The sequence below is a fragment of the Marmota monax genome, unplaced genomic scaffold (assembly GCF_021218885.2).
Source record: "Marmota monax isolate L192 unplaced genomic scaffold, Marmota_monax_Labrador192_F-V1.1 WCK01_AAM20220418_F8-fsc00025, whole genome shotgun sequence".
NCBI lineage: Eukaryota > Metazoa > Chordata > Mammalia > Rodentia > Sciuridae > Marmota > Marmota monax.
Genome location: NW_026691950.1, coordinates 17,841,527 through 17,866,887, shown reverse-complemented (window position 1 = coordinate 17,866,887; position 25,361 = coordinate 17,841,527). Strand labels below are relative to the sequence as shown.

Below are 25,361 nucleotides of genomic sequence, written 5' to 3'. Positions count from 1 at the left end.
CTCCCACAATATGTATCCGTGGTATGCAAAAATCTCCTACTAACCAAAATGAAATGCTTCAACATAAAAACCATATTAAAGAATTGCAACTCCTTAATGGAATATCATGCAAATGCAACTGTTGTAAACACTTTCAGAGCCTAATTTTTCAAATTCTTAGTTGAAAAAATCAGCCAGATAAAAATGACTTATATAATACTATTACAACTGCACTAAAAGAAATATATAAATAGATAAAAATAAAAAGTGAAAATCTTCACAGTGCCTGTCTTTGGCAGATATATATATATATATATATATATATATATATATATATATATATATATATGATAATTTGGTCTTTTATATATTTTTATATTTTCCTAATTTTTAAATTATGATAACAAATTAGTTTTTAATTTTTAGTAAGTTATTTAGATATAGGGATGCCTCAACCATGTTTTTATTTGAACAACTAAAATCAAAATGTTAAGTATTTCATGTAAAATGTATATGTATTCATAAAGAAACTGTAATATTTTAATGGAAATGAAACTGGATCCATTAATTGGAGTTTAGTACATTAACCGAGGGGAAGTTACTTAAATCTTCTGGCCACAATTTCTGCTGGATGTGAGATATGATCACAAATATTCCTGAAAGTTTAATCATCTTCAGAGGATATCCATATTCAAATTATGTTCTTCCACATAGATATCTTTACTTAATAAAAATGTAAATGATTATCTTAGATTAAAAATTTGTAAGAAAAAAATAAAATGTTTGAAACTACTTAGATTATTTGCAGTTTATAAATGTTCAAATGAATCTGTCACAACTCCACATCATAATTTCACTAAATATGGTCATAGGCACATATACAATAAAACAATTTAAAGTGATTTGAAAAACTCAGCTGGCTCTGCTACTAAAATACTAGTACAGAATTCTCTTTATGTCTAGGACCAAATATATTCCCTTGCCTAGTTGGTTGCCTTCCTTAGGAGAGTGTTTGCTCTGATAAGGGAAAAAGGAAGGTCACATTTAGGATAATCAGCTAGTTCTCCTTTAGCAGAGAGCTCCCTCTGGAAATATAGAGAGGAACTGCTCCAGAGGTAATCCATCTGAATACAACTCAGATTTATTTTCAGCTGGCTTTCTTGGGAGAACTCTGGAGTTCAGCTGAGATGGGAGCAAATCACCTTTACTGAAGTATTTCAATACTTCATTTCTGACCCTTTCTATTATTAAATGTCTTAGACATTATCAGCCTTCAGTTACATAAAAATGGCACCCTTGTAGGCATAAGATTATAGGAAGGACTCTTAATAATGTCTGGCTAGAAAATTCAACTAGATGGGACCTGCCCAGCTGTCAGCAAAAACACTCCACTGGAAAACAGCATCTGCTCATCCCTGTCCTTACTAACAGCCAGCTGTTTTCAGTTATTCTCACCTGCTAGCCAGGTCCTCTCAGGATGAACTCTCAGCAGGGGTGAAACAAATAAAGACAGCCAAGACTGAGAAATCAAGCTGCTTCAGTACTTTTCAGCTGCTAGGGCCAGGAACTCCTTCTACCCATCTTGCCCTAGATCTTTCATTTCCTGCAACTCTCCCAAATGCTAGAGTTTCTATGAACTTCGGAATGCCAGCTTACTCTACCTCCTATGATAATAATCTCCTGGTGGTTCCTGCTTACCAAGCCTCTGGGTCATCGCCATCCCAGCTCAGTACAGCTGCTCCTAATTACATTGGGACTAAAACTGGATAGCTATTTTTCTTTTGGGGAAGATTTCCTGCACCAAACTTCTAGTGAGATTAATGTTGTATATTGTAACTTCTTTTTTAAACACACAGATGCCTCTTTCTGTTCCTAATCAGTTTTAATAAACAGTAAATCTTCAATGTGCAATGATTTCATATTTTTAAAAGTGTTCCTTTAAGACATCAACCTGGGCATTAAGTATAGGTTAATCTTTATGCACAATGAATTCAAATTAATATTGTGCTATATCCCCAAATCACCTTCCTGAAAATTTTTCTATATTTAATCCAGTTTTATAAAAATGCTTAATAATTCTAAAGTCTACAACAATGGAATCCTAGATCCCCTAAAGAAAATTCATTGCATTTATTTTTGCTTTAATATGTGGAATAGTAGCAAAGATTTCAAACTTTAAGAAGCAGTTACTTGGGTCCAAATCCTAATTTTGTTATGATTGTGAACAAGCAATTTAATTTCTTTATACCTCAATTTCATTTTTTTTTTACAAAGGGGATATAATGGTATCTACATCATAGATAATTTATATTTCTTTCTATTATCAATGATGGTGTCTATTTTCTCTGGAAAGAGTTATTTTTGTACGGGAACCTTATCAGATATTTGAAAGCGCAGCTATGCTTTGAAATAGTAATATTAGAAAATTCATGAATATGGACATTTCAAAAAGTGGAAAATAGATAACCATTTGACATTAGTTATTGGAAACAAATATTATTGCTATGGTAGAGAAGCTAAGGTCAGAGAGCAAAGGACAGGACCCCCATAAGTTATTTAGGTTTTACACAGCGGTTCCAACTTCTAGTCACTTAGCTTAGTAATAGGAAAAGTAGTAAAGGGAGAAGAGAGAGGAATTTGAGGCAGTTTTCCAGGAACTTTACATACCATCAAGTCTAACTTAGTTCCTTATTTTTCTAAATGCGAACTCAGAGACACAGAGGCCAGAATCACTATCCTGGCTCTAGTGACTTGGAGGAGAATCTCAGCAAGAACAGAGAGTCCACCTCTTCCTTTCCACAGATTCCATTTGCAATGTCACATGATTTCATATATTTGAGATCTTAGTTGAAATTGCCAAGGGTTTATATTCAAAACATTCATCACATACACATTTCACTGACAAGTCTCCCCAAGAATACAAATTTAACTCTAGGTCTTAATTGGCCAGAAAAGTTCTTATCAATAGCAAACAAATTCGTTAAGCCTTTCTGCTGAAGTGCTTATTCTTTTGTTCTATGATAGCTAGCTCTTCCCCTAATTAAGTCTCTGTTCAAAATATAGAGATCATCCACTACACCTTGTCTGGAGAGGGTAAATCCTTTTTTCTTAAGAGTCCTGTGTTCTTAATATCTGAAAGAACTCAAGCAAAGAAGTTGAAAATAATCCAGTCCTCCTTTTCCAGCTGAGCTTTCATTTCATACTTCACTACAGTTTCTCTAATCCCCACTTTCTCTTTGGGTTGCAGTGTATGCCAAACACACAGCAGGTTTAAAATCCCTGCTGATCCGTTGAGATGCTACACAGTGCATGACAGAGTATGGCAAGCATGTGCATTGAGACCTTAAAAAAAAAAAAAAGGAAATAAAACAGCCTGTGTTATCCTCAGTACTCTGTATGTGAGGCCACTAAATGGTCTTGCTGCTCCCAGGGGTGCCCCTTCATCTAGCAGGCATCATCTTAATTGGGATCTGACCAAACAGCTGGATTTACAAGGAGGCATTAACTATTGGCTGAAATACACACACACACACACACACACACACACACACAGGACATCCTGCAGAAACAAGACTTACAAATGAGTGCTTGAAGAAGCATTTCTCACTCTGACCCCTGGGGTCAATGATGTCAGAGAAACTATTTCTGAAAAGAGCTCTACAGTGGGAATGAACAATCAGAACCAACAATAATGAGTAGTTGTTGAAGGTCACAGCTGTTGAGCACCTAATTGTAACTTGAAAAGCTGAGTCCCAAGTTATTAATGATCTTGCTGATAAAGTACCCCCCCCAACTCCAAGCCATACAAGCTTTTATTCTAACTTTGAAGATAAAGTACAGAGCTTATTTGCCTATAAATGCAAGACTTTTCCTGTCTAGATGCAGTCAGACATAGCCGACTGCCTCCCTTCCTCACACACACAGTTATAAACTGGTGACCTTCATATAAATTGAGGTATGCCTTCTGATTCCAAGATTACTCCTAAGGGAAGAGATCATCATCTCTGCCAAATATTTTGTTTTAGCTTATTAACTGCTTATTATTATAAAACATATTGAATGAAATCGAATAAATCATTTACTCAGAGCCAAAGGATCCTTTATTTTATATGCATGTGGGAGAACACAATACCTTCATTTGAAACACAGATACTAATATTACATATTCTGAAGTTGGGTTGTGGGAGGTTAAAATCAATATTTCCACAGGCTAACTAAAATTACAGAGAATGATAAAAAGAAATCCATGCTTTTCTCAAGAATTAGTAAAGGCAAAATAATGCAGATGTGAGGAAAAGCAAGGAATACTATTAGAAAATTAGAGTGCATATCACACCTTGAGGTCTCTTACATCAAGTACCCTTATGCCCTCAATGATCACGTAAGCCAGTTCTGCTCTTCTGTTTCTTTTGATTTTATCTGTTTGCAATTTCTTTCCAAGCAGGAGTTAAATTGTTAGATTCCTATCATGGATCGAAACCTTGTCATTTACTTACACATCATATAGATTTCATAATAAATGCTTGCTGGAGGAAAAATATGAAATGTTTTGATTATAATGGTATTCCAACTGGAAGGCTGTTCACAGTGCTCACTGCAGCAAGCCACTAAGGCTCTACTATGAAACCCCAAGGCTGCTACAGAATGATGCAAGGCTCTCCCCTGCCCACCAACCCCAGGAGAGTTAGTGCACAGGTTTCACAAAGCCCAGAAGCAAACAACTGAAATCACAACTGCAGCCTGTTAGTCTAACGTAAGTGATACTGAGAGGAAAACTTGTTGCCAGTGCCAGTGCAGGGCAGGTAGGAGCCAGGCATCTAATCATTTTTACCAATATTCCAGTCTATGAAAGAATACACACACACACACACACACACACACATACACTTCTATCCTCTGCTCTCTAACTGCACTTATACATAATATGCCAGTATAATCATGCCAACATTTTATCAGTAAAGTCATGCTTTCATAGGTGGTTGTCTCTAGAACACAAACATTGTTTTACTTGTATTATAATTAATAAAGAAATTATTATTGACTTAGTACCATAAGCTATGGATAATATTGTGAACTCTAACAAACATATGAGGGGGAAAAAAGCATAGTTTTATACAAGGATTTTATGATCAACTAAGAAAAAATGTTTCATACATTTAAGTGCCAAATTCTGTCATTTATATTTATACTAACTCCCATTCACTGTCAATAAAACATGGATGTTTGCACCACTCTTGCTTTTCCATACACCTAAAAAAATGAAAAAAAATTAAAGTCTCTTATGTAATCACCAATCAAATCTCTTTATATTTTCAAAATTAATTTGGCACCACAGAAAGCTAACAGTACCATATTTTCAGTAGAATTCATCTAATCAGTAGTACAGGGAGACTTGAATGATGAATTAATATATTATCTCTAACCCTTTAGAACTACAATAACAACAAAAGGCAAAACTATATCTCCTGAAATCTATGATCACCAAACTCAGGCTGAGCCATGGAAATTTGTAGACATGATAGTAGCTGAAAATAAACAATTTTTTAAATTAAAGAGGAAGTTCAAATATCCACATATTCTAGGACAATATTTTTGAGGGGAGAGAAAGCATATTACTATACGATAAAATAACTGGAGATCAAACTCATGGCCCTGTGCATTCCAAGCATATGCCCCATCATTGAAATATGACTGCAGAACTATAGTAAGATTTTTAGTTATAAATCTTGAAGGACGCAGGGAACAAATGAATAACAGAGATAGTAAAAATGCTATCCACATTTTCTTTGCTATCTTTCTACACCTGTGCTGACAATTTGAGAACAATTCATGCTTTTGTGCATTTTTTCTTGTGTAGATCATATCCAAACTTGTTTGAATTGCATGCATGTTTAAATTGTTTACTTGCTTAAATTACCTGCATGCAAATTTGTGGCTAAAAATCTGACTTAATTTTCATTATCTTCAAAATTCCTATAGCACTGGCTCATAAACACCTGGAAATGTATCACACTAAAAACTAATGTTATAATTTTCTCAGAAATTAGTATTCTTTGTCAACTGTTGAGTTCAATGTACAGGTAAGGAATATAAGCATAGGTTGGATTCTAAGCCATAAAACATTTTTAAAACTACTTATAATGAATTCAAAGCTTTTTATTTAATATACTTCAGCTTTCAAAGATATTAATAAAAGTGCTTTTAGTATTTCAACTTTAAAGTCTATGGTTATAATGTATCACATATTTTGCCCCAAATATAAATTAAAACTGTAATTTTCTACATTTCAATGTAGTTAATGCATACATTTATATAAAACTTATATTTAGATCCACTTTTTTATTAAAAATCTTACTTGTCTTCAGGGTAGAAGTCTTATGAACAGCACCAAGGAAGGAAAAAGCTTTATTTTTTCCCCATAATTATAGATTGGTCAAGGGCTTCACAGTCTAGCCAATCCAGTAATGTTATAGATGAGATAGCATATAATTTACCTCAATTTATGTAGTTTTATAAGTAGCAGACAATGGATTATGACTAAGGCAACCACATAAATCATACAAATCAGAATACTCTTGACTTTGAAACAGGGCACTATTAAAGATTACCACAGGACAGTATAAACTGTCTCTCAGACCACCTTAGAACTTATGATTAGCCTAACTCTAATATATACAACGTGTGTTTGCTCTTTTAATTGAGGATACCTCATGTTCTATAGAAGAAACAAAAGGAAATGATAAAACTTATGCACTAAAGTACAAACTGCATAGGCAAGTAGGTAGAGATACAGGAAAAATTCATAAGATCATAAGATGTACTAAGAATAGAAAGTAATAGGTTGGCTCAGTGGTAGAAAACTTTCTGAGCATCAACAAGGCACTGGGTTTGATCTCCAGCACCATGAAAAAGAAAGAAAAAGTTAGCAACCTGTTCATTTTATATAATAAAGAAACATAGGTCTGCTGAACATCAGCAGCAAGAATGGAACAAATAAGTGTGTTACTTTGAAAAGGATAAGAAAATCATATACATTAAATATTCATAATGCCTAGATCATATCACCCCCAGACTGACAGTAATTCATCAAACCTAAATCTGCCTCCCTTAGTGGCACACATTCCTTTGCCAAGCATAATGTATTCTCTGTTTCAAATATAGGTTGCCTTAGTAGTTTCACAGATTAATAAGTGAGCCACAGCTGGTCAGGGGTTTGAGTCTCTAAATCTCTCCAACAGAGTAAAACTGCATTACCTCTAGGCACTGAGCCCCTGATCATCTGGTCTTTGTACATATATCATCAGCAGAAATAGCTGATGAGGCAGAAAGCGAGTCAGCATATTGCAACATTGCACAGAATAAAATTAAGAAAGTGTGGTCCTTCCACTTCATGGAATTCTATCCTAATTGTGTAAACCTACTGCTAGCTTTGTTCTTGCTTCCCATTAGAGAAGAAATAAACCACGAGATTCCAAAATCATGGCATTTGGGGCTGTGAACCTTTTAGTTCTATAAACTTTGTTAAAGCTTAATCAGTTTTGTAAGCTATTATTCTGTTGATATAAATTTGCACATGTGGCATATTTCTCTAAAATTCCATTAATTCAATATTCATTAAAAAATGTGTTGTTTCTACATAGCATGGTCAAGTCTGGATGCTTGGGATAGAAAGCTGAAAGATATAGCCTTTGTTCTTAAATACAGTGCAAAGAAGAAAGAAAATGAGTAAACAGACAAGATATGATAGTGTTGTCATAGCCCAACCTCCAGAGATCAAGTAAGGCTTCCCAGAGGAAGTAACAATAGAGAAAAAAAAATACAGAGAAGCACAGAAGAATTTAATGGTTAACACTTATTGCTTACTGCATGCTACAGGATATTCTAAGGAACTGATGTGGTTTAACTCATATAATAAAACAACCCTCTGAGTTTTTACTGCTGTTATTCTTATGTGAAAAATAAGAGAACCAAATTGAGTCACAATTGGATACACCAGACATTTTGGACCAAGAAACTACCCACTTAATCTCTAAATTAAACTGCTCCAGACCCCAACTGTCAAAAACTAAAAGATGACTGAGAGTTAGAAAGGCAAATATAAGAAAGAAGGGCCTGGTGATGAGAGAATAAAAACTATGGCAAATGGAGTACTAATACTGTGCAGGATTTGTGATGATGAAGACTTTTGACAGATAAAGATGCTTATATAGGAAGGCTCTGACAATGAGAGTGTTTCAAGTTCTGCTTAGTTTACAAAGCTCTGACCCTAACTGCAAACCTTGTTATATAGGCCCTAACTCAGTTTGTACCATAATCTTCTCAGGAGGAGAATACATTTTGTAGCATGCGAAAGAAGGAGAAGGAGAAGGAGGAGAGAAAAGAAAAGAACCTTGAAACATTCAGTTTATAATGATCTTTTAGTTTACATCAGAATCTTACAAAACTGGTGATTGCACTCCCAGTCTTCCAAAGAATCTCCATACTGCTTTCCATATTGGCTGCACCAGTTTGCAGTCCCATCAGCAATGTATAAGTGTACCTTTTTCCCCACATCCTCACCAACACTTATTGTTCCGGTTTATACCCAAAAGACTTAAAAACAGCATACTACAGGGACACAGCCACATCAATGTTCATAGCAGCACAATTCACAATAACTAAACTGTGGAGCCAACCAAGATGCCCTTCAGAGGATGAATGGATAAAAAAAATGTGGCATATATAAACAATGGAATTTTACTCAGCAATAAAAGAGAATAAAATCATGGCATTTGCAGGTAAATAAATGGCATTGGAGAAGATAATGCTAAATGAAGTTAGCCAATCCCTAAAAAACAAATGCTGAATGTTTTCTCTCATGTAAGGAGGCTGACTCAGTGGGACAGGGAGGGGGAGCATGGGAGGAATAGATGAACTCTAGATAGGGCAGATGGGAAGGGAGGGGGGCATCCGGTTAGAAATGATGGTGGAATGTGGCAGACATTATTATCCAAAGTACATATATGAAGACACAAATTGTTGTCAACATACTTCATATATACAACCAGAGATATGAAAAATTGTGCTGTATACATGTAATAAGAATTGTAATGAATTTTGCTTTCATTTTTTTTTAAAAAATCAATTAAAAAATCTTATAAAACTTCCATACAGAGGATTCTCTGAACTAACTACCGTAGAAATTTAAATGAAATCTATCTTTATGTTCTATCCATTTCCAACTTGTTTAAATTGCAGGCATGCAATAATTATATGTAAACCTATGGACTTTTACTTATATGTATGTGCATATCAATTAAAGATGAAATAGTAGTTATTACACAAGTACCTACTCAGCATTACTATGTTGTCATAGTTATTTTTTTTAAGATGATAAACTGTTTTGTAAAACATTAGAAAAAATAGGTTAAAAAGTAAACCAACAAAATACGTATCTTCATAAGCCACTCAAGTTATTATGCTGGAACATATCATCATTAAAAAATCACATTATTTAATAAAAATAAAGTTAAAATTTTAAATATTAGAAGAGCCAAATGATGCATGTGTTTTTCTTTTTGAAGTGAAACTGTGGGAATAAATTACATTTACAAGACTACAGTTTACAGTAACATTGAGTAATCAACTTATTTTTTAATTCCTGAAATTTATTTATTTATTTATTTATTTATCTACCTGAGGTAGAATCCAGGGTCTCATGCATAGTAGGCAAGCACCCTACTACTGAGCTACAACCCTAGCACTACTATATTCCTGAGATTTTTTAAAAGAATAAAAGTATTGTTGTGTTTACTTATTAACACAGATATAATGGTAGTTATGTATAATTATGTGTTTCAGAAGATGTTACAAATAATGATAATTCACTTTTTCATATCTCTAATTCAGTTTCGATAAATGGATCATTAATTTCAAATACTTTTGCTATAGTATAATTCTTAAATCTTAAAATATTTTTAAATAAATAAATTCTTCCCTTTTTGGGCTATAGTCTATATCAAATATTTTTAGATTCATTAGTCAGAAATTATTACAATATATAACATGTGATTTAATTGTTAACTTCCACGTTTGATTAAAAATGTCCCAGTGTCTATTTCATTATTTCAGTATTAAATTTTCCCAGAATAACAATTTTGAAATTTAATTATATTCTTTAATATGTGTTCACTCAAGTATTATAATTTGTCTGATGATTTACAATTAATTAGTGATCAAAACTAAAAAAGGAAGAAAGAATTATAATTCCAAAATGGAAGAAAATACCTAAACTTAGTCAAATATCCTCACTTCTATCACATATATTCACAAACCTAATCCTCTATTATTTGCTCTTCTTATATGTAGGGCATTTGTGAAAGGTCATTGAGTCAGTAATTTATTGGTGAGAATCAAAACCGCTCTCCTCATCCATTTAGCTCCTGCTCTGTCATCATCCTATTACATATGTATGAACATCTTATGGATTGACATTAGCAGGTACTGTCAGAGGTGGAGAGCATAAGAAAAGTATGGGATGTCACTTCAATTAATCATTAATATTAACCACGATTTGACTGCCTTCAATGGCTATTTTCCCTCTCTCTAAATGTGTGTCCCAAGGATCTCTCCTTGACTATTATCTGCTTTGGAAATCTCATCAACTCCAATGGCTTTATCACATCTACATCAAAAATTCTCAAATTTTATCACTAGCAATAACTTTCTCTTCGGATCAAGAATCATATATTTAGAGTCTGCTTCATATTTGTTCCTCTAACTCAATATTTCTAAGGCCATATTCACCATTTATTTCTAAAAAGCCAAAGCATCCTCTTGATGTTCTAGTTCTGTGAATGGCACCACCCAGTCACCTAGGTATCTTTGATTCTTTCCTCAACCTTACCTCCTACACCCAATTAGTAGCCAAGGACTGCAGATTCAAACTCTGTGCATCTCTCACATCACTCTCTTCTTTCCACAACCACTGCTACCTCCCCAGCTCAGACACTCATTACTTTCTGCCCTACTGCAACAACCTAACTGATCTCTGTACTTTTAAGTCCCTCTGTATCCTAACTTTCTGCACATAATCTGGTAGGTTCTAACCTGCAAATTTAATTAGGAGCTCCAAAAGAATCCCCACTACAGGAAAAATTATATACAAAGTCTCACCCTGGCATTTAAGACCCCCTACAAGATGACTATAACCTATTTTTCAACTACCTATCCCTTCTTTCCTCATGTGCTTGTTGTCAGTTATACTCACTACCCTCTGTTTCATGAAACTGTCCTAAATTTAGCCAACATTAAATTTTTTCCAACTGTAGCTTTGTTCATGTAATTCAATTCTCTGGAATACCCTCCTTTCCCATCTCCATCTATGCTTGCAAATTACCCTGGGGATTTTTCTAGAGTTAGTTAAAACTGCACTTCATATAAGAATGGTTCATCTATCCTTTTTCTCCCATATCCCCATCTCATACAAGGTATGCCATTTTTTCCTCTTCATTTCATTGACACAGTATTCCACCAAATCACAGACTCAGGTGTACATCTGGTTTACTTATTCTCTCTCACCAACAACTATGAAATCAATGAGAAAATAAATAGCCTCATGGAGGGTACTCTAAATATTAAATGGACAACAAATAGTTAAATTATTCTTTTCCAAACATTTATACTCAATGAACCCAAGTGATAATCACATCCATGAATGTGCCCTAAATGTAAAACTGGTAATTCAGAACACTATTTTGTCTCTTCCTCAACCTAAAGAGAAATATTAACAAATAAATAAATAAATTCATTGAAATTATTCATGAATCTTCATATATATGTATGTATGCATGTATATATGAATGATATGAATGATCTATATATATATATAGATCTAGTAGATATACATAAATTATATATATATATATATATATATATATATATATATAGTATAATTACTATAAAACAGAAAGCTGAAAGGAGGGCAAAGAGTGGTAGAAAACATTAGGTTTTAAGAATTCTATGTTTTATCATATTGAATATATTTACGTATTATACTTAATTATAACAGCAACAATGTATGATACCTAGGTGACTGGGTGGTGCCATTCACAGAACTAGAACATCAACTATACAGATATAATAATACCAATTTTTAAGATGGTTAATTCACTGTAAAGCTGAATCTGAGCACAGATCTCTCTGAACCAAAAGCCCAAGTATTATTTGCAATTTCATACAGTAAAACCAAAAGACTGAAGAATTAAATAAAAAAAAAATAACCAAGAATAAGAAACAACCTCTTGGAGAACTAAGAGCTGGAAAAACAGCAGATTTAATTTACTGTATATATGAATAAATAAACTAGAACACCTGGTCAAATTTCTACATTTGTGTACTAAAGACCTGTGTAAGTAGAAACTGTAGAATCTAAAAATGTAAAGCAATCCATGAAAATATTACATGCACAACATTGCCTGCCTTGCCCTTCTTTTCCATTTTGAGTCAATGCTTCTATAAATACCAGGGAGTTTCCTCTCTGTATCTGAGATACATTTCAGATGTCATTGATTACCACACATAGGTTCCATCAGAGGAAACTGAGCAAAAAAGAAGAGACTTTTAAGTAACTTACTTATTCTGAAAAGTATCTCTCATAGTAGTATAAAATATGCTTCTTTGGAACATACATAAAATTCTCAAAACATGGCAGATACTCAATGAATTAATGAAATAATATAAAATGTGGTCCTAATAATATTCCAGAAAAAATATTTGGGGGCCTAAATGTCAAAATTTAGCATCCATTTCCCATTATTCATAGTTTTTCTGACATGCAATTTTAATGGTCAAAATATCATTTCTGTGAGAATTTTGAAGAGTTACTCTCACACTTTTTAGTTGGAGAGGAAAAATAAAGTATAATTTATGCAACAGAAATGAAAGATGGTTTATCATATCTTCCTGGAAATACTTGAAGGCCAAATTCACTAATACCTTTATTTTCAATTAGATACATCATTCAAGAATTTATACCACTTTTAAAGGAAACATGGTCCTTAAAGAAATTCTTTGAAATTAAGTTTAGGGCCACAAAACATATTTTAAGACTTTAATACCTGACCTGTTTCCCTAGAGGCCTTTTAATTTTCTTCCCACATAAAAACATAATATGACCCTAGATGCACATAAGAATTCTAAAGAGTGATGTGCAAAGGATGTATTTTGCATATCAATTAGACCAGAAGTCTTGTCTAAACTGGCAAACTTTACTGAAAGAGGCAAATAAATGTGAGCAGGGGCTTTTATCTGAAATAATATTATAGTGTCATATAAAACAAGAAAGCTAACACAGCAGTTTGAAGGCCACATTATATTATTCTCCTGCAGTAAGAGTTACATCCAAAAGACTGAGCTTGTAAAATAGAAGGTTTTCTGTTGCTGTAGCAACATTAATTTCTGTTCTTCTGTTACAATTTCTTTCTTTACCTCTCATGAATTCCTAGATTTCACCTACACACTGCAGACAGTAATATAATAATAAAATTAGAACCAGCTTTTCTAAAAATTTAGAGGAGTATGAGCAATAAGAATATGAGAACATGCCAGAAGGATAACTCATCACTGTCAATATACATAACACTAATAAAACATATTAAGAGTAACAAATGCTCAGATTTTCCAGTGATTATAAGTTATACCAAATAAAAATATAAAAGCCAGAAGGAAATATCAAGAGAAACAAAACTCCACAGGTGTGTATGCACACATGCACAACTTTCAGACCCTTCTAATTTAAAACCAGAAGAATGGGAAATGTTTTGTCAATAATAAAGCCAAAACCAGGCATGGGTGCCTGTAATCCCAGCTACTCAAGAGGCTGAAGATAGAGGACACAAGTTCAGGACCAGCCAGGGTAATTTAGCAAAGTTCTGTGTCAAAATAAAACAATAAAAGTAGCTAGGAATTTAGCTTAGTGGTAAAGCACCACTATATTCAATCTCTAGTATGGTGAGTATTGGGGGCTGGAGAAATAGATCTAAAGATGAAAGGAGGAAAATCATCTCAGTTTCAACCATAGATATCATTCTTTGCTGACCTTAGAGGAGTTAAGTAGTATAGAATGTTCCTACCAGCAAAGGTAATATGTGCCGAAGGTATGGAGGGAAACATTTGTCCAGTAAATCTATAAAATCCCTCTGTGTCTATGCTCCACTAATTACTATTGTCTGTGTCTGGTGGCAGCACAAATGCCACTTTGCCTGCACAAGCACCTTCTCTAACCTAAGACTAGTCATTCCTGTGGCTGAAGGATAAGACATGTATGAGGATATCATATGAGGCAAGAAAAAATGTGCTCCCTACAACCTTAATTACCAGATGGAGGTATTCTGTCTTATAGGTTTTAAAGCAATCTATAGTTGCCTCTCTAACCTTCATTTATTCCAATGTCTATAACTTGGACCTTATAGTATACAAAAGAACTGACTCAATTCCCAAATCACGCTGTTATATATAACCCAACAAATGTGCTTCTGCACCCTTATCCTGACTATACCAGTTTTCTATACCACCATCATATGTAAAATTATGTGAGGTTTGCAACTGTGGCCTTGAACTTACAACTTGGAAATAACTTTTTTGATTGCAGCTTTTATTTTAGAGACTAAATCTTTAGCCAATAAGAATGTTAGCCATTTTCTCAAGACAAAACATCACTTTGGGCTGTCATCAAGGGATATGCTGTTTTAATAATCAGTTTTAATTAGGCAAGAGATTAATCCAGGTTCATTTCTGAGGCATTCTCAAAAGACACATGGATTACTTTTGTTATTGTTTTATTGAAGTATATTCTATGTTACATTGTTAATGAGTACAAATGTGACCTTAGTAGTTTCCTGCTTCTTTCCAGATTCTGACATGAAACCCTGTACAGGAACTGAACAACTACTAAATATATCTGGGTCTGAGAAGACAGACAAGTTCAAAATTTAGACCTAATCTTGGCTCCACTATATCCTTGTTAGGTATTACTGGGGAGTAAGGAAGGATTGAATGAAAATCCTGGCAAATGTTCTCATTTTTCAGGATATCTTATATCTAGGTCAAAATAGAATTGCTAATATAAAGAACAGCACAAATTTCTGTTTGTAATGAAAATAAGTTATGCTAAATAATAGCACTTTTAACTATTTTTTTCAGATTTTTATATTGGATTATACAAATAATACAGTTATGTACATATATGCATATGTGTATGCACATATATATACACATACATGTTTTTGTGTGTATAGATATACATTTATATGGAATACACATATATAGTATATAGGGGATATATATACATATACATATGTAGGGGATATATATATGTAGGGGATTGAACCCAGGGGTGCTTCACCACCTTAATCACTAAACAAGATTCAGTTCTTTTTGTTTTGTTTTGATGCAGTGTCTCATTAAGTTGCCCAAGTTGGCCTTAAATTTGTCTCAGTTTCCCTGTGTTAGTTACTGAGGACTGAACCCAGGGCCTTGTACATACTAAGCAAGTGCTCTATTACTGAGCTACACCACAGCCCTTTATTTTATTTTGAGACAGGGTCTCACTAAGTTTCCCAGGCTTGCATTGAAATTGTGATCCTCCTGTTTCAGCCTTTCAAGTGGGTGGGAGTACAGGCATGTGCAACCCACCCGGTTGGGATATTGTGTTTTTATTCAATGGGTAAATGTTCAGTTGACAACATTCTACTCCTTACCAGCATTCTCATCTCCAATGTCACTCTTATCTCAGTGAATGGGACAGTCATTCATCATACAATCTCTCAAGCATGAGGCTTGGTAGCTTTCCCTTTGGATTATTCTCTGTCTTACTCAGAAACACAATAAATCTAAATGCCAATTGTCACTCATCACCACTACTAGGGGGAGGATTAGTGCTAGGGATTGATATAGGACCTCACGCATAAGCATGCCCTCTATTAATGATCTTCCCTAACAGTCCCCTCAACATCACTATTGACAATCCACTCCTTGAGTCAAAACCACCAATGCAACCAACTCAGATTTCTTATCTGAATTGATATAACAAAAGCTCCATCTCATCTCAAATCTTCTAGTTTGTTTTTCAAATGTGCCACTCCTTGCTTAATTTCTCTAAAATTAACTTTAGTTTCTTATTCACTGACATCAGGAAAATGCTGAACTTCTCATATTTCTGATCAGATCCTTCACCACCTCTGCAGATAGATTAGTTCTAGACTGAATTATCCTTAGGACTGTTATGCTCCAATTGCAGACTGAACTAAGCCTTTGTGTTACTGCTTCCTCTCCTTATAATAGTACCTTTCTTCTTGCATCTATCTGTTTGGCTAACTAATACTCATCTGTCGGGTTGCAGCACAGATGCCACTTTATCTTCAGATCAACTTCTCTGACCCAATCAATTTAGGTAGATAATACCTCCATGTGCTCCATAGTACACTGTTTTATGCACAAGCAGAATTGTGTGGGCCCTTGGCCATAGAATGTCTGGAGCACAGTAATTAGATAAGGAAAATTGACTTTCACCCAATGGGGATTAAATTCTCTTCCTTGAAAATCTGAGCTAAGACGCAAGAATGCAAGTGCCATTTGGTGGTTGGTTTTGTTACTTAGAGAAATGGTGTACCATTGGAGATTAAAATCACTTATAATTACAGTGAGCAAAAAAAGCTTTTGGAAAGAACAGAAGAACTAGTACCTTAGGAGGGGAGGAAAACTCCCCTTAAGTTATTTCTTTATCACTAAAGTCTAAGTACTTGAGTCCTAACACTTCTGTAAGAATATGTATCCTCAAAACATTATTCTTATATTTAGCACCCTTTCAAACACACACACACACACACACACACACAAAGTCTGTCTTAATTTTTTTTTTTCTATGATGAAGAACTGCTCTTGTCTGGGTGCAGATAGGAGGTATCCTCTAGCATGCATTCAACACACTTGCACTCTTCTTTTGTCTGTTCCAGGAGACTCACTGAGAGATCAAAGTTGGGTAGTGCTTCATCTTTGTCTTCCTGGGACTTACTGTAGTACCCAGCATACATTTGTACTCAAACAAGTGTTGGAAAAATAAATGAGTAGAAAAGTGAATGAGAAACCTCCAATATTCAGTAATATGGGCTACTTTTAAAGGATGATTTTGTTCAAAATCAATTTAAAAATTAAATAGCATTTACTCCTTCTTTACCATCATCATAGAAGCTGTCCCACCTATTAATATGAAAACGGTAAGAGTGTGGGGGATGGGGTCAGTAAGGTAGAGTTGATGTAATTTTTCAAAATGACTGATAGAATACACAGCAAAAAGTGAACTTTAAAATGAGCCCAGGTAGAGTTTTTAATACATCCTGTCAGGCCAGAAATGCCTTTTCTGCTTTTTAGGAGAAAACATGAAGGAATATGGCATATTGTATGTGTGGCTTGCAGGAGGATTGTTTGTAGATGCTCTCAATGAACTTTCTAAGCACCTACGGAGAACCATTTTTTTAATTCTTTATGCTTGGCTGCTGTACCATGAAGCTCTAATTTCTATGAATCCAAACACTCATTTACTCTCAAGTAATGCTAGCTCTCAAGGGTCAAATGAATTTTTAAAAAATTCACAGTGTAATTCCAAAGCAATAAAAGAGTTTTTTTTTATGGCTATTTTTGTTGGATCTATAATGTGATTGTTTGGCCATCTATACAAAAACCCAGGTTAATATTCGAAGGCAAAGTCACTTTTAAATCACAGATTGATTACATTAATATCACCCTTTGCTATATGTACTTATTTTATGTTTTAATTCTTACACTATCTTTGTTCTAATAACAGGCTGTTGTTTTTGTTTTAAATAATAATAAATGTTGAGAAGGTAAGGAAGGAAGGGAGGAAATTTGAGATGACATTTTTCATTTGAATTTTTCTGTGTCTTCTCAACTTAAATAGCTCAAGATAATGTGAATCTCATACTTCTATTACATTTTTAATACCTGTCCAAGCTAGCTCTGGGTACCATCCTCCAAATCTGAAAATATCATGCCCCAGTTCTATATACTTATTCTTCTTTTTTCTTTCTATGGGGAGCCCTCGTAAGCTCCTTTTATATAGCACATAACATTTAGCTTAGTCTTCATTTATGATATCCCATGAAAACTGCCTTGCACCCTCACTTTCATACATCTTAAGCAGAATATAATTCAATTTGCCTATTTGATAGTAAATTTAAAAAACATGATTTAATCTCACCATTATATTGTAAGTGGCCACATATAATCATGGCCAAGACCAAAGAATAGATGTATAGAAAAATCTTACTAAATTGGGGAATGGGAGACTGGAGCTTAAGTCAGTGGTAGAATGCTTGCCCAGCAAGAATAAGGCCCTCATTTAAATTCCTGGAGCTGTAAAAATAATTAATATTGAAATTTAAAAATTAGGGAATATTTAAATTCAGTCAACTTCTCAATAAGAGTTCTAGAAAACAATATTCTAACTGAATGATATTCTAATTTTTTTTAGAAACAGAATTGCTAGCAGTTGTGTGTGTGTGTATATGTGTATGTGTGCATGCGTGCGCATGCACGCATATACACACACTAGTAGCTGATTTAAACATATATAAGATCTATTTATAAAAAGTAAACATCACTTCTGGATTTCTTCTTCATTTGTGAAAAAAGAATTTCTTATGAATATATATTCATTGGAGTCAGTTAAATATAATTACTAATATTAATATTTTATAATATAAATCAAAATACAAGATTATGATGAAAACTTGGTGACTATTGAACCACATTCTGAGGAAAAAATATAGCTGTTTTCAACTTAGAGAATGTCAGGTTTGAAAAGGCAATGTAAAGCAAAGCAGAAAGCAGAAGTGGAATTCTTAAGAAATATTTATTACACAAAGCTTTTGAATTTTCAAAATGTGTTGGGTCCTTCCATGTGTTTCTATGCAAGTTAATGCAACTGTGTGGCACTTGGTTGCATGTCACCCTACCACTCCTCAACCATCACCACCAAGGAAGAATTTCTAATCTAAAGAGAGTCTAGATCATGGATAGAACAGTGAGTGAATGGATGAAGCTGTTGAGTGCCAATTTACCAGCCTACTTACTCCTTTCAATGTGCTGCTGTAATTGAAGAGTTGTGTTTCCTTCTCACAGGTCACTAAAGTCTGAAGTGGTTTCATGGTCCATATCCCACAGTCCCTGAACTGAAACAAAGTATTCTAATTCCATAAGGAAGTTTAGAAGAAGAACTCAGGAATCATAGTGATGCTTCATGTTCCTTTGCCATTATTTCTTGTATGCTATCCCCTTCAGCAAATCACTAGATAGAAAAGGTGATTGTCTTTGGTGATAAGACTTGATATTCACTGTTCCCAGCCAAATGCTTCCCAGTGTTTTTCATGCTGTGGCACACAAATAAAATGATAAAGTTTATATTCCCTGTGAGAAATTACATGGATATGAGTGCCTGCAAGTAGTTTTGTGGAAGAAAAAAGAAAAATTGTAATTTCTAAATATTATGTAAAATGAAACGTAAATTATTGGGGGAAAAGAGTAAGTATTATGTGCAAAACACTCCTCACTAGAATTTCAAAGTCTGGATGTCATTCAATGTACTCAACAGCTGCAGAAGCAATATTAAGTACTTTCCTACATTTTAATAAGAATTTTAGGTTGCTTCTATAATAACCACTTTTCTATTAAGTTAGCTATGCTTTAAATTATTATACATAATTTCTAACCAAGATGTTTTCATCATAATCCTTTCAATGTCTTGTTAGTTTCCTTTGATGAGATTTTTTTCAAACAAGCCCATGATCAGAAATGTTAAAGCTTATCTTTTACAGCCTTTCAAATTTTACAATAGTTGAAATTGTCACTAAACTTCTTGTGATAATGAAAAAAATATTTTAAATCCAATAAAAATGGCAATATTTCAAAATAAGAATGAGGCTCTAATGTACAACAGGCATGCACTGTTAAAATAGCTGGCTAGGATACCAAGAATGGGCAACATCAGCCATGAATGAATGCAGATGGTAAATACATAAGACCACACATTTAGGTCACAGCCTGGGGAAACTAAGCCTTCCAGGAGCCACTGCCCAGCCACCCCCAGCCCTCTCTTCCCACCGCTGGCCGCACCTTGGGCTGCAATCTGTGCTCCTTGGGCACCTGGACCACGAACTCCTCTGGCAGCTCCACGAGGCCCTTGTCCACGATGAGCAGTAGCACGCTCCGCAGAAGGCTGCTGAAGGAGATGTCTGGGTGGTAGAGCGCCTCCTGGGCTGCGCTCAGCATGTCGCAGTGCAGCAGCAAGGGCTGGATGTCTCTCATTGTGCTTGCCACCTGCGGGGACCGCAGGGCGCACCATCAGACCTGGCTCAGCTCAGGCTAGCCTTAGAGGAGCCCTGGTAGTGGCTATCCCCAAGGCAGCTCTCAGCTGCAGGCTCCTGCCAGGACTCCAGCCACCCAAGGCCCCTCTCTGACAGCCCTGGAGCTAAGGCAATCACATCATGGCCTCTAGGGTAATACTTTTCTAGTTAAACACTATTTTAATTAAGACAAAAATTCTCATATTAATCTCTAACAAAGACAGAAAATTGAACATAAAGATTAAAAGCAGAGTACACTACCTGAAATATAAATGTTATTTATATTTTTATAGATTCAGAGCGTTTTGATATAAATTATGAGCACTAATATCTATGTAAGTGTAAGTAAAATTATTAGTAACTGAACTCAATTTTTACACACTCAAAAGAAGGCTTGATAAGGGGCAAAAATGTTTCAAAATGTGCTTTTTGTTTATTTGGTTTTGTTTGTGTATGGTTACACTTAAATGGATTGTTTTATATTTATTTATTATGTTTTTCAGGTCACTTAACTAAAATTTTTGAAATATATTATTTTAAGAGTTATGAAGGACATTAAAGTAAAAAAAGATATACATACATATTTACCAGTTATATACACAATGATTTTTACTGACAAATGGTACATATTACATAAATGAATAAATATGGAAGACCATGACAATAATGAGAAAATAAAATTTTACACATGATTTTTATAAATAATTCACAAACAGTCATATATTTAATGCTATGAAAACTGAAACTATTTAAGTACAGGGTTTCTTTCTGGCAAATTGATATACAAAATATACATTTCTCTACACTATTTGTAATTAATTTAATGAGTAAAATATACCTACCAATGGAAGATAAAGGATTTTACAAAGAAAACTATTTTATTCTACGCAAATATTTCTAAGATATTATAGCATGTATATTTTAAACCACATTAATAAAGCTACATCACTAACATTTAACAGTCAGAAGAGAAACTAAGAAAATCAATAATGTAAGAGAATTTATGATCATTGTTCTAACAACACAAGTTCATGCAGTGATTCTATAATGTCTTGATATTTATATTTACAAATTAAGAATAAAAACATATCCCTTCAAATCACATGAAATGACACAGCTTTATAGAAAAAAAGTATTAAGAATTTTGTTACACAACACATTTATGATGGAAAACTTTATAATGTAAGTCTGAGATACTGCCCTGAAACAACTTTATAAATTTAAATTCATGGTATGGTTACTAATATATCCATTGCTTTGGCAATCTGAATGACAGTTTGACAGCCTATGTGAAAGAAAAGGAATCAAAGAAAACCAAGTTTCAAGACCAAAAAAAGTTATGAAAATTGAAATCTCTAAGCAATACCTTTCTTTGACATTTCATTCTAGTAGTTTCTTTCATGTTTCATTCAATGGTATCTTTTCTAATTTTTTTTTTAACTTCTAGAGTATCCCTTTCCTAACTGCCCAAAAAAGACCGTGTAGTATTTTAAAACTATTTTTACATAAATACTTACAGGCAGGTTTCCCCTAAAATTTTAAGATCTTTATCGAAAGTAATTAGTGAAAGTGAATTAGAATATTACTGCAAGAGGTTCAGTTACAATTTCGTTGAAAGAATTAACTCTCAGCCAAGTTAACTTACATGCACATTTAGAGTGATGGAGCATGTGCTTATGTGTTTATTCATTCAATAAATATTTACTAAATTCCATTGTGGTAGGTCCTCTTCTAGCTGCTGAAGGGTTTGGTAAACAAAATAAACTACATACCTACCTTAATGAATTACACATCTGGTGGGGGAGACAGACAATGAATAAATACAGATAAATAATAAAAATACCATGTAGATACGATAGTAATCTTCAGAAAATGTCAGGAAAGTAATATACAAAGGCTACTATATTTAGGTTTTTAAGGAAGACTTAATCTATGGGGATAAAATTAAAGCTGAGATTTCAGTGAAATTCAAAATTTCTAGCCAAACAAAAATCAAAAGAGCACTGCAGTCTATGCAAAGGTCTCCAAGATGGAAACACACAGGTCTGTTCAAGAAATAGTACAAAGGACAATATGGAGAGGCATAGTGGTTAAAGAGAATAGTCTGAAATAAGGTTGGAGCAAGCAACAGCCAGATTATTTGATCTATAAGGCAGACTCGAGAATTTAGTGTTTAAAACATCTGTTTTAGGACACTTAATAAAACTCTAAGGAAGAAAGCGTAGGTAGTACATGATAGGGAAAGACATAAAAAGGAATAATAACTTCCACTGAACTAGAGATAACTATTTCCAGGAAAGGTCAATTTTTAGAATAAGCAGACAATGACAATAGAGTTAAAATGCATCTACAATAGAATTAAGCATCAGCTGGCAAATACAAACATGTCTGTATTTAAATGAAGGAAACTTAGCATCCAGAAGAAATAACAACATGCTCTAGATAGAACTAGAAAGCAAACTCCAGAAAGAATGTTTATATCATGGAATAAAATAATTTCATGGAGGGAGATGGAAGCACACAAAATACCAGGAAGTTGAGTAAACTTACAAATTGGACTCTGACAAGTTCTATGAAAAGTGCTCTAAAACATTGTTTGTGTCTACAGATTTTATTCACTTAAATTCACCAATAATATGAAAGAAACCCAGAGGCACTGGTTTGTGACAGCCAGAACAGGAGGGACTGTCTACAGGGACTAGGGCTGTTAGAGCCTCAAATCTTAACTTCCATTTAAAAAATTCTTGCATATGCTTCTGTTAAGGTATTGTATGACTCCTGGGGAAACATTTATTTTGTCTTTCTGGAACTATTATAAAGATAGCTTCAACAAAACTCTTCAAGATAAATATCACATTTAAAAATATGGTATTCCGTGAGAAATATGAAATTTCAGAGCTGGAAATATTCTTCTGGCTCCCATACTAGATAATAACCCCTAAAAATTCCTGTTAAAAAAGATACCCAAACTTCTTGTGAAGAGGCTGTGATCAGAAGGATAGATCCTTTGGCTATGACTTCATTTGAAGCAGCATATTTCCTCATGTCAAGAAAGGTGATAACTATGTGTGCCAAGTTCTTTGTTACCATTACTGTGATTGTTAATATATTCGCCCCACTGAATGTCACTTGTCACCTAATTTACATGTGCTTGTTGCTTCCTGGGCTCTCAGGTGCTTGATAATCACCTGCTAACCAAAGTTCCTATTGATTCTAAATTTTGGGGGGCCATAGAGTTCCACTCATGCATGCTTTTCCCTTTTGCCTAAGTCAGAATTTACCTGTGAAAGTTACTGACAATTACTGGGATTATGGTTTAATGCCTAAGGATCAGTAACAGCTTTTAATATTGTAGGCAAAATTGTTTTGTTGGTACAGAGGTCTTCTAGGGGGAAGACCCCAATCTTACCAGATTCTCTGTTAATTCCATTACCAAAAAAAGACTCAGGAATAGGATCTGTTTTAATTTTCTGTTTCATTCTATAAATGAATCTTGTGTGTGTGTTATGAAAAGTGTCGAAATCAAAGTGAAGTAGCTTGCATCAACCCTAACAAAAAAATAAAGCCACGAGGTTATGAAGGAAAAATAAAACAGAAAATAAAGGTTATATCTATTCTCCAGCATTTCCCACCTACTTGTCTAAATTCTGTATGTGGCCTACAAAAACAAATCACACTTCTCCTGGAGGGTACTTTTCTTCAGATATCTGAAGAAAGACTTCACATACTAGGTATCTTTCTTCTCCAGACCTTTAAAGAAAAGTATTTTTTTTTCAAACAATGAAAAACATACCCAGCATGTGGCATTTACTATAATTTGGAAGCAATGCTTCCTGTCATTTTCTCCCTCCCATCTCCATGTGAGACCAGTTTCAAACCCTGTTGTACAGAGTTTTTTAATGTGTTCAAGGTAATTTTGGTTCTGGAACAGGAAGTGATAATAAAGCCAATGTGTCTGGTTGTTTCTTTGTGCCCTTCTTCATAGGGAAACTTCATTCATGCTATAAGAATTGAATACCTAATAAAGATTTCATTTGAATAGATTGGGGAATGTACTTTTTAAAATTGGAATTGCCTTAATCATAGAGAATGTTCAGTTCTCACTACAGGTAATATGAATTATTGTTATATCCATATCTTCCACACAATCAATCCGTACTGAGAAATTTTTATAGTTAAAACAACTTCATTTTGCTTTCCTAATGGGCAAGTGCATGAAATATGAAAAGTATTATTTAATAAGTAACTGAATTGATCGAAATAAACAAAATACCTGTGTTTATGTATAGTTTTGCAAACATCAAAGGCCATCAGAGTATCAGTTTCAGAATGTTGATTATATGTGAACAAGAGGCAAAAAGGAAAAACAATAAGTGTTTTAAGACGTTGAAGTATTTTTCATGGTAGTACCATAGTGATCATATTATCTGTAAAACATATAATCAAAACAAATAACAAAAATATCACAACTCAGTGGTATATGCTTTCAGAGACATACATTGATTTATAAGTAATAATAATTTTAAGTAAGCACTGTTTCTAAACAATTTCTGCTGTTTCTGTTTTGTTATTCTCCTTAGATGAGGACTCATATAATCCAATTATTCAACATCTTCCTCCAAACAGATACTGATCATAACAGTGAACATGAAATCTCTGTACTGGGGTGCAATACTAAAATACTTACAAGAAATGCAAACAAGACAACACCATATCATGTTTATCAGAGTTACAAGTGATTTAAATTTCATAAACTAAGAATGTTTCTATAAATCACTTATTTTTGTGTTTCGAGGTAATATTTTATCATGTCCCCCTCCTCCCCTGACCAGCACTAGGGAATGAAACGATGCTTATTCTACCACTGAACAACATTCCCAGCTCTTTTTTTAAATTTTGAGACAGGGTCTCCCTTTGTTGCCAAGGATGGCCTTAAACTTTTGTAGTTGGGATTGCAGGCATATGTCATCCTGCTCAGCTACTATG

General features: G+C 34.0%; 1 protein-coding gene across 22 annotated transcripts in view; it reads right to left on the bottom strand.

Annotated features, from left to right (window-relative positions):
- The window catches only part of Adgrl3 (adhesion G protein-coupled receptor L3), a 785,567-nt gene that overhangs the window by 473,803 nt on the left and 286,403 nt on the right, over window positions 1-25,361 (bottom strand). For 21 of the 22 annotated variants that reach the window (XM_058571494.1, XM_058571546.1, XM_058571073.1 and 18 more), the window contains exon 4: window positions 20,146-20,349. The exons of the other annotated variant lie outside the window; for it this stretch is intronic. In XM_058571494.1, the coding sequence (XP_058427477.1) occupies window positions 20,146-20,349 (204 nt within the window). The remainder of the gene's footprint in view (window positions 1-20,145; window positions 20,350-25,361) is intronic. 22 annotated transcript variants of the gene reach the window in all.